The sequence below is a fragment of the Medicago truncatula genome, chromosome 2 (genome assembly GCF_003473485.1).
Source record: "Medicago truncatula cultivar Jemalong A17 chromosome 2, MtrunA17r5.0-ANR, whole genome shotgun sequence".
Taxonomy (NCBI): Eukaryota; Viridiplantae; Streptophyta; class Magnoliopsida; order Fabales; family Fabaceae; genus Medicago; species Medicago truncatula.
The window spans coordinates 42,670,553-42,681,941 of record NC_053043.1 but is presented as its reverse complement, the minus strand read 5'-3'; the positions used below and the strand labels follow the sequence as shown (position 1 = coordinate 42,681,941).

The 11,389-nt window shown below is 32.3% G+C and overlaps 1 protein-coding gene across 1 annotated transcript; it reads left to right on the top strand.

Annotated features, from left to right (window-relative positions):
* Nucleotides 1-4,059: 4,059 nt before the first annotated feature.
* LOC25487546 (uncharacterized protein At1g08160) lies at nucleotides 4,060-5,182 on the top strand. Its single transcript, XM_013609500.3, has one exon. It carries the CDS (start codon nucleotides 4,163-4,165, stop codon nucleotides 4,859-4,861), a length of 699 nt encoding a protein of 232 aa, XP_013464954.1. The 5' UTR covers nucleotides 4,060-4,162; the 3' UTR covers nucleotides 4,862-5,182.
* The last annotated feature ends 6,207 nt before the right edge of the window (nucleotides 5,183-11,389 follow it).

Here is an 11,389-nt window from a genome sequence, read left to right as displayed (position 1 = left end):
GTGAGGAAGGGCCGGTGGGTCTTCAACTGTTGGGTTCGATCATAACCTTCTCACCCGGTTTGGCTACTCTGTTATCTGGTGGTTTGTCGACGTGGATCGATGGTGGTGCTGTTGTGAAGGTGGATTTTGTTGTTGCACTGATTGTTGTTGTTGTTGTTGTTGCAAAGGTGGATTCGTGGTGGTTGTTGTTGTTTCAATCGTTATAGTTACCGGTTGTTTTTCAAAGGTTGTTTGGTTGTTGTGTTGGTTCTTGACGTTGCTGTTTGAGGGTGGTATAGCTTGTGACGTTGGTTGAGGGTTTTTTTTATGTATGTTTGGGGGATGGTTTTGGTACAACTTTTGTTTTCTTTGTATGTTACTTTACGACTCCTAGTCTAGCATTCCTTGTGCTGGTTAGGATTCACTTTGATTTTAATAAATTCCATTTTAGCTTCTTAAAAAAAAAAAAAAACTGAAAAAATGTTTGGACGCACATACAAATAAAAAAAATTAAAACTAAAATAATTTAGTCCTATCATCTAATCATTTTCTCTTTAATTTATTTATTTATGTGTGTTTACCCAAACATTTTTCATTTGAGGTTATACTTAAATAAATATTTCTCTCTCGATCAATCTCACACCAACACTTACTAAATTTATTTATATATTATTTTTAAAACACCATTTTCGTAGTAATAATTGTGTCCGAGAAATGTTACACATATTTTTACACACAATTTTTTTGATTGGTTAAAATTCATATGAGACTCATATAATTTTATAGGATCCATGTGAATTTTAACAAAAAAAAAAGTGTGTTAAAAAATGGGGAGCCCTAATATGCACCTTTCAAAAATAGGTCCAACCATGGACCTTTTAGTTCAACTTGCTGTACTAGGTAATGCAACCGGTTGATCAAATAATAAAATTAAAATAGAAAAATGCTACCCTTTTTCTTTGCTTGTTACAAGAGAATGCCCTTTACTGTGCCTCCATTTCCATCCATTTCCATGGTCACCATCCCTTTGTAATTCCCCAACACGCACACATTTTTAATTTGCAAGTTAAAGTGAATTAAGGAATGCAATGGAAATAGTGCTACATGGTAAGGAATAGTGTAGTACAACAAATGGGTATGAACAGTCTCTTCAAATTAGATCTGATTTCTTCAAAAAAAGGTATTGACAGTTTATTGTTTCCAACATGTTTGATTTAAGAACTTGTAAGTTTTAATTAGATCTGATTTACCAAGTTTTCGGTAAAAATAAAACAAATGAGCATTTAACAGTTAAAAATTGTGAAAAAATGAATTAATTTTGACGGTAAATAAACCCACCGATGACCGAAGAATGGAAGACGGTGGAGAAACTGCATTTCTTTTGTTTTGTTTTTTACTTCAGTTTTTTGGGAGAGCAAAGAAACTGAATAATATATAATATGTTGCATATTATTAATTAATTAATAGTTAATTAAACGTAGAAACAGGTTTATCACAATCAAGAAAGCTACTTGGAAGGATTACGTGAAGATGATATAGCACGTGGAGAAGAAGCAGATAAAAAGAGTATAGTGAAAAAAATTAAAAAAAATTGTAACAGGCTATGGCAGGTTAAGTTGGAGAGGTCCATGTTTGGACCTTTAAAAAAGAGGTCCATATTAGAGGGACCCTTAAAAAATATGTTTTAAAATATGTGTTACTAGCATTTCATATTATGTCAAACACTCTTAAAAAAAACCAAGAATCTTAATAAAAAAAAAAACCAAGAATCCCTCTAAAAATAATTGCACTACATTCAACCTTATATTTTCGGGTAAATTATTCTGGCTAGTGCAGTGTTTGATTGTTTGTCCCTTTTTCTCTCTTCAGATCACACATTGTTTTGTGCGCAAACCAAAGATCTTTCTCGTTACATTTAAAATATAAGGGTGTGTTTTTTTTTTTAAGAAACTAAAATGAAATATATTAACACACCAAAGGCATTCCTAGCATAAGGTGTGCAAAAGAATAATAACCTCAAAAGTATTATACATTTTGAAAATATAAGAGTGAGTTTGTTTTAAGTTTACTAAATTTATTTTTAGGAATAACATTCGTTGGAATATATATATTGTAAATTTTATTCTATATTTAGAAAATTGATGTTGGTTAACATTATATTATTCCAAGTAAACTTAAAAATAGAGATTATAATAGATAATTATACATGCACATGTATATTTTTATGATTTTATTTTCAAAAATCTGGAAATATAATTTGAAACAAACGTCAAAATTGAGTAAGAAAATCATTAATTAGTAATGTCTAAATATGATCATTATCGATCACAACCGTAATATGATCTCATTAATAAGGTTGTCTACTTCTTCAAAAAGAGAAAAAAAAGTTGTCTAAATCAATATTGCATTGGTTGTCTTGCGAAAATCTTTAATTATACTAAAATAATTAATGTCTAAAATAGGTTCTTTTTGCATTGGTTGTGAACTTGTGTTCTCTCTATGTTGTGGGAATAAATACCACTTCAACTCTTCAAAAACGAACAAACAACATATGCCAAAGTTCGAAAGCTATATGTTTTTTGCTGCAGGCCAAAATAAATCCAATTTCAACCGAGTCTTCCTAGTCGTTTAATCCTAGATTACAGCTCTACAATTATGATCAACTTTGTCCTCACCTAAAATAAATTGTACGCGTTTAATTCCTATGCAACATGCCAAAATTTTATAACTCCAATTGAGCTCACGCGATTACTAAGTTTCGATATATAGGTGGTCTAATTCTTGATTAGACTTTATTTACCTTTCAGATAAACTTCAAAGGTTAAAGGTTAATAAAATTCAAGTGGACTTTGGAGTGTTAAGAGACAAACAATGCTATTTAAGTCTTAAAATCTTCTATGGCTTGAACCAAGACACAATCTCTTTACCTTTATTTATATTAAGGCTTAATTGCACTTTTGGACCCTTATCTTTTCAAAAGTTGCGGTTATGGCTCCATAACTAATTTAAATACAAAACAGCCTTATATGTTTTGATTCTTTGGCAGTTTTGGACCCTCTGTCCATTAGTGAGGTGCCACGTGGCCCCTTAAATAATACATGTGGCACCTCACTAATGGACTGAGGGTCCAAAACTGTCAAAGAATCAAAAGATAGGGGCTTGTTTTATATTTAAATTAGTTAGGGGGCCATAACCGCAACTTTTGAAAAGATAAGGGTCCAAAAGTGCAATTAAGCCTTATATTAATAATGTAAACGAGTTTATTTCTTCAAAAAGTAAAATAAACGTGTTTATAATAACTTCAATTCCTTCCTTTTGAAAAAAAATAAACAACAATTCCTTTCTTGTTGCATGAATTAAAAACTCCAACTCGACAATCACCATTTAAAATAAAGAGTAATGATTCATTTTTCATCCTTTAAAACTTTCTCGTGACCCAATTAAATCTCTGACAAAAATAAAATTTAAATTTGTCTTTAACATTTTTATACAAATTACAAATTAGTTCTTGATCCATTCATTATATAGATCAACTAATTTATTCCAATATAAAAATGTTATAAGTATTTTATTTTATCGAAAACTAAATTAAATAAGGAGAAGTTTGAGAATGACCAAGTTGAGTCTTCGTCTAAAATAAATAAATAAATAAATTGTTCGTGTTTATTTCAAATGGAAAATAACAAAATCGGAGTCAAGATAATAAAAAATATGAGATCAAATAATTAATAAACTTCACTATAAAATCAATTGTTTAAGACAATCTGAATTCAATTTTTAGATAAAACAATTATTTTTCACCAAACTTTAGTTACATTCCATCGGAATTTCAAATTATGGACAACCTTTTTTATATTAATCTAGTTCTTAAGTAAAATCTTATGGTAATTATTCTTTTTAAAAATCCATTTAGATTTTGCTGAATAATTTGTTCTTCGTGGAAACTACTTGATTCTTATTCAAATTGTTTGCTCAATTACCGTTAGCCTTCGTTAGCAAGTAATTTGACGCGTTTGTAATAACTCGTATTCCTTTATTGTTGTAAAAATTAAAAATTCCTTAACTCCCCACAACATTCTATATTTGAACAAAAATGACCTAATAAAACGTCACAGTCTTCTTCTCTTCTCTTCATTATTCTCAACTTTTTCTTTCACCCACACACTTCACTAATAACAACACTATGCAGCAACCTGCCACCGGCTACCCAGCCCCACCACCCTACAACAACCACAACGGCGCCGCACCTCAATACCCCTACGCTGCACCCCCTCAATACTACAACCCACCCCCACCTCGCTCATACGCTTCCCGCTCCTTCTTCCGCGCTTTCTTCGCCACTATGATCTGCCTCGCCGTTATCTTCGGCGTAATCCTCGTCATCACCTGGCTCGTCCTTCGTCCTTCCCTCCCAACCTTCACTCTCACCACTCTCTCCCTCTCCTCCTTCAACACCTCCTCCCAATCCCTCACCGGCACGTGGCGTCTCACCTTTAACGTCCGCAACGGTAATAACAAACTCTCCGTTAACTATAACGCTCTCCGTTCTTCAATCTTCTATCACTCTAACTACATCGCTGAATCCAATCTTGCTCCGTTTAAAATGGACACGAAATCTGAAGCGAATCTTAATGCTACTTTTTCTGCTGTTAACGCTTATCTTGATTCGCGTGTGGTTGACGCTCTTAATGGTGATAGATCAAAAGGTTCTGTTCCGTTTGATGTGCAGATTGTGGCTGAATCTTCGTTTCGTTCGGGTTCTTGGAGGTTTAGGACGAGGATTTTGAAGGTTTTGTGCAGGAAAATTGATCTTGGGATTTCGTCAAATTCGACTTCTGGTGAATTGATTGGCGGATATAGAGATTGTCAGGTGTGGACTTGAATTGAATTGAATTGTTTAAGGGTTTAGCTTAATTTGTTTTAGGGTTTTTTTTTCCCCTTTTTGAAACCCTAGCTAGATTTGAAAATTGGATTTGGTGATTAATGTTTTTAGTGGTTTATGACTATGGGTTTTGATTTTAATACGAAATCGAGTATTGATGATTAGTTTATGATTGTATATAATTTTCACGTGTTATATTAGTTTATATGCTTTGTGAATCTTGACTTTTATATGTTATTGATCATTGACTGAAGAATTGGTCTATTCTGCTGCTGAGTGTAATGGCTAATTCCTTACTTAACAATGTTATTTTTAGGTTTATTCAGATTATGACAAAGCAATCATTAGCTTTGTTATCATTAATGATCACACTCTTATGAACTTAGTAGTTCTATAAAGCACAAACTCAAACTCGGATGCGTCGACACATATAATGATTTGAGAAAATGACATAATTTGATGTAAACATATGTGTTGGTGTCATGGCGGTGTTGTACATGATATATATCTGACATTGGGGCATGTGCTTCATAGCCTTTTCATAGCGAGAAATGATATTTGAACAACCATTTTTTGACAATTTTTTGACAACTTTCTCTCTCATACTCACATTATCATTTTACTCTCTCTCTATTGCTTTGATTTTTGTGCCACTATCTAAATTTCTTTGTATAATTTAGTTGTCCAAAAGGTTGTCAGAAGAAATGGTTGTTCAAATAACATTGCTCTTTCATAACAAGCTTTACATTTTTCATTAATTGAACTTGGCATCTGTTAGTGAGTTGATGCGTATATTGCTAAAGAATGAAGGAAACCTATCAGTTAGATTATAAAACTGGCAAATCAAAAATGAAACTTGTTGTCCATTTCTAGTTTTGGTTTTAGCTGTTCTTCTTTCCAAGAAGGTTGATAGTATTATGAAAAATGCATTTTATGTTTGGAGTAAATTTTAACAAAAAAGAAAATTAAATTTGGATTTGTACCTTTTTCTTTTTCTGCTACACTCCATCATCTTAAGAAAGAAAAATTTATGTGTTTCACCTTTTACTTGCACCTCAGAGAAGAATATATATGGAGTGTTATTTTATTTTCTTGCTAGTGTTTCCGAGTATCCGACTATCCTACATTAAGGCCTTTTGTTTTAGTGTCCATTTCTAATTCTGATTTTAGCTGTTCCTTGATTTTTTTTTTTTGCAAGGATAAGATTGATAAAATTATGGAAAAATTAGTAAATTCTAACAAAAAGAAACAACTTATAATTTTCTACTTTTTCGGCTACAGTCCATTATTAGAAAATCTGCGTTCATCCTTTTACTTACACCTTAGAAAAGAATATAGTGGGTTATGTGAGTTTTTCTGATCATCCAATAGGAAGGCCGTTGTTGATCGAGTACTTATTTAAGAACTTCGAGTTTTGATTGCCATGGTATTTTATTTTGTTAAAGGAAATGCTTGGGGGATTTACAAAATGGTTCATATGGTTGTAACTCCTTACCAAATAGGATGTCTTGTTCTTATTAAGTACATAAATAAAATTCCTTTTTGCCTTTGAAAAAAAAAGAGTCAAGAACTTTGACTCTAAACAAGACACATTTGTTGTTGAGCGATGCTGTTAACCATTCAGTTACAGGCTAGCTTTGCCATTTTCTGAACTCTTGAATTGTACTTTGGCAAAAGGGTATCAGACATGAGTTGTCCTGTTTCACTGCTGGATGGTAGTGGTACAGCCTACAGGCTGATTCGGGTACCCATGTGGTGTCAAATGAGTCTGCTTGGGATCTGTGCTGGTCTTTGTTACTGCATAGTACATTTTTATCATGACATACATGTGGTGGCTTCTGTCTGCACTTTGAGCTCTAATTTGTGGTTTGCTATTAATTTTGAGAGTTTGAGATTAGAGGAGTCCTGACTCGTGACTCATGGCTGTGGTTATATCTGAAATGCCATTATTGTACCTTGACAACAATGGGTCAGTTCAGGATGAGTTTAAGTTGGGGATTTGTGCATTACTGCATTTTATAAAGGCATTGGCTTTTGAATGAAAATTAGTATGTAATATTTGTGCAAACGTTTGTTCTCTTTTAACTTCAATGAATTAGGCATTGTTGAGATATATTAACATTGAGGCAGGCATTAGGTGAATATGGAAAATCCTTGAACTTGTCTTGTTTTTCTCTACACACATTAAAATTAATGATCACTTATGAGACATATTACCTAATATGATAATTCACGGAGATAAGTGTTGTTGTAGCAAAGAAGTTTTAAGATTAATATGCATCCCTTTATAGGTAGTGGGGGATAGGGGTGGACAACGGGCGGGTTCGGGTCTGAAAGCTCGACCCAGCTCAACCCGCGGTTTGTGTGTACAGACCCATTTAAGCTAGCTTTTCTTCTTCGGTTTGCACGGGTTCGGGTCTTTCGGGTTGCGGGTTTACGGGTGGGTTCACGCAGGTTGAGAAGATTCATAATAGAAATTTGAAAAAACAGTAGCCTCACCTCAGATCTATATCATTCATCAACCAACAAAAACATCAAGAAGAAAATGAAAATTGAAATAAAAACTGAGATTTGAGAAGTAAAAGAAGATGCAGAAGAGAAAAGAGGAGGGACGTAGTCAAAAGAAAAATAAGGGAGACTGACAGAGCATGGTGTTAATGTTTGAAGAAAAGTAAGTGATACTGATGGAGCATGGTGGTGGTGAAGAAGCCGTGAGAGAGATGATGTTTTGCTGTAACGTTTTAATGGAAAACATAAAAGGAAATAACTACAAAGTAAAATCCTAGTAGTAAATAAAAATAAATGTGATATAAAATAGTATTGAATTGGTCAAACAAAGGTGTTATTATATTGCTAAAAAACTTGTACCACAAATGAAAGCAGTTATTATTATCATCAATTCCCATAAGTTATTTGTATTCACGGGCGGGTTCGGGTACCCGTGGTTGAAGTTCATCTACCCGCATCTGCCCAATTAAACCCTTAAATACCCGTATTTATAACCCGTAGACCCGTTAACCCGCTATAACCCGCACATATCGGGTTGTTTCCTCCGGTTTTTTGCGGGTTGGGTCGGACCGCGGGTCCTTGTCCAGCCCTAGTGGGGGATGTGATATGGAGTCAAATCCAATTCGTTTTTGACTTGTATAAATGGCTTATTTTACAATGCTTTGTAATCTTACCTATAGAATGGGCAGAATACGAAAGATAAATGCATTATTGATGTTCCGCAAAAGCCTTAAAAAGTCTGTATTGTAGTTCTGTATAGATAGTAGGAGATAAGATACGATGTCAAAGGCATTGATCTCCTTTTATGTGATAGAGATTATGAACCCCTGTTAAAATATAGCCTAATACCAATGATAAAATTTAACTTGTACCAGAAGTATCTTGAGACATACAAATAAAAACATAAAATCATTTTGTTCTAGTAATTCAACCACATTTTCAAGAACAATATTTTGCACTTGAGCAGCAAGCCTGATACTACTATTAGAGCATAAACAATTTGACAGCTTGTGAACCAACTATAATTAACTTCCTCTGTTATGCATCAAGAAAATTGCTTTTTTTACATTGAATACTTCCTATTACACAAGTACATGACTAAATTACCTACAGCGGTAGTTAACTGCCTCTGGTATATGCGCCGGCTGCCGCTGGCTCCAGAGGCAGTTAACTGCCTTGGCTTTGCTGCTTTATATTATGATTTTACGCGTTTCGATCGAAAAATCAAAACAAATCGAAAGTTATTCAGAATTCTACGAAACTTTACAGACACCTCTATAAAAATACATATAGATGATGTGAAAAATTTTGTAACATTCCGAATAAGTTTCGATTTTTTTTTTTCCGACCGAAACGCGCAAAATTGCAATTGAAAAAATAAAAAAATCGACACTTATTCGGAATGTTACGAAACTTTGCACATCATCTATATGTACTTTTATAGAGGTGTCTATTAAGTTTCATATCATTTCGACCGAACCATGCAAAATCGCAATTTTTTTCAAATGCGAGTCCGAAAAAGGGTCCTAGAGGTTGAACTTTTTTACGCTTTTTTGCACTCATGTTTAGAACAAAAAAATAACATCTCCCACAAAAAATTTGAATTTTTCGACAAGGGATGAATTAAATATGAATTTTTAACGCGCCTAAAATTTAAGACAAGAAAACATCAAAACATCAACCTAAAAATTGAATTTTGAGTTGTTTTTTTTTTTTTTGCAGACACCTCTATAAAAATACATATAAAGGATCTGCAAATTTTCTTAGTATTTCGAGTAATCCTCAATTTATTTTGAATATTTTACTGAAACGCGTAAAATTGCAATATTTTTTCAACTGCGCGTCTGGAAAAGTTATATAGAGGTTGAATTTTTTCATTATTTTTTGTACACATATTAAAAACATAAAAAAAAAACATTTCCCGCAAAAAATTAAAATTTTTCGACAACGGATGAATTAAATACGAATTTTTAATGCGCCAATAACTCAAAAATCAAAACATCAAAACGTCGATCTAAAAATTGAATATATATAGAAGGTCTGTAAAGTTTCGTAGAATTCTAAATAAGTTTCGATTTATTTTTATTTTTCGATCGAAACGCGTAAAATCACAATAAAAAGCAGCAAAGATTGCATTTTTTTGTCTGATAGATACAACGGTTTTATGATCACCGAGATACTAAGAAAAGAAGTATGTGTGGGTTATTTGCTAGGAATTATGGATCCGCTTCAATTCTGATTTCTGCAAATAATGGAAGGATAACGCTAGAACTGTCAATAGATGGTTTTCTCTTTCATTTTTCTTTTTAAGATTCTTTTTTAAGGTTTGAGTAGAGTTTGCTTAGCAATGCTCTCGAGTGCATGTATGTCTTACGGATTTGGTCCAAGTTCTCACTATAACAAGACATCTCAACTATTGATAAAAATCAATAGTTAAAATGAGATATATCTAAGCAAACACATGCTACTTTTTATTATTTTTCTATTTAAACCATATTATGGAGACAATTTTGCATGACAAATACTGAACACGTGTTTTTATTAAACTGTGTTACAATTAAACTATGTTAGACAGCGACAAAGTCAGTTCTGGTGATTTTTTATTGTAAAATCAAAGAAACAATACATATACGTGTGTGATTAAATCTTATAAAGGTTCAAAGAAACAATACACATACGTATGTTATATTTACTAAATATTTAAGAAAGATTAAGTTTTTATCAAACATAGTAAAAACACGTGTTTAAACATGTCATTGGTCCCTACCTTTTGACCATATTTTGATATTAGTTCCTACATTTTTTTTTGTTTAATATTGGTCCGTGCACTTCGTAAAAAATTTGCAATTGGTCCTTTTGTTAAGTCCATGTTAAAAAAAAAAGGAAAAATGCGGTGTGCCACGTTGATCAATTATTACACACCACGTGGCACACAAAAAGACAATTTTCAAAATTAAAATATTGCAAAGTTTTAGTATTAGTCCTTACACTTTCAACATTTTTTATATTGGTCCCTAAACCCTTTATTATTATTATTTTTTAAAATCTTCCAATAATATTATTATGTTTTAGTATTATTTTGTTCATTTCTTTTATAAGGATTGCACATGACACACATGTGTTCTACAAATTTTAACAAGAGCAATGATATTTGTACATCCATTTGATGACAACTTTGGTGACAACCTTGTTTTTCTCTATTCTAATTGGTCAAAAACAATGAAGAGAGAAAAGGAAGAGAGAGGGCAAAAACATCATGTGAGTATGAGAGAAAATTATCTAAAAGTTGTCACAAATGGGTTGTACAAATATCATTTCTACAATGAGTTGTTCACATATGATTGGCATATCATAGTAGGATACCTTTTTTATTTGTCAATTAATCTAGTGACTATAAATTCATCTTTAAGGTGAATAAGTTCGATGTTCGAACCTCAGTTCGTACATATATAATGCAATGTATCTATCAATTGAACTAAAGTCACAAAGAATGAAAAAATGGTTTCGCAAAGAAAACACAAAAATAAAGGTTATTGGTCAAAAAAATAAAATAAAAAAGAAAGTTTTTTTTTTTGAAGAAAAAATAAAGAAGAGAGGTTATATTTTGCTATATGTCAGATTCGAAGATTGGGCATAGACTAAGGTACCGTTTGGCCCGGCTTTTTTTCAGCTTTTCTACGTTTTTAAGGAGAAGTTAGGCCAAACACAATATCAATAAAGTACATTCGAAAAAGAGTACTTTTTTTAGAATGCATAAAATTGAATGGAATGAGCTTTAACCAAAAGTTGTTGAATGCTACTTCAAAAAACTATTTCTCCCCAATTTATTTCACAAGCACCTCTCTTCAACTCCCGCCGGCAACCTTTGTTTTATTTTTTCAATACGCTTTTTTCATCCATTTTATTTTATTTTATTTTTTTTAACCGGTCCATTTAATTTTTTAATGAGGTTCCATTTAAGTTTATTATCTATTTTTTTAAGGAATTTTATTATCTTTTTATCACTTATATATTAATTTC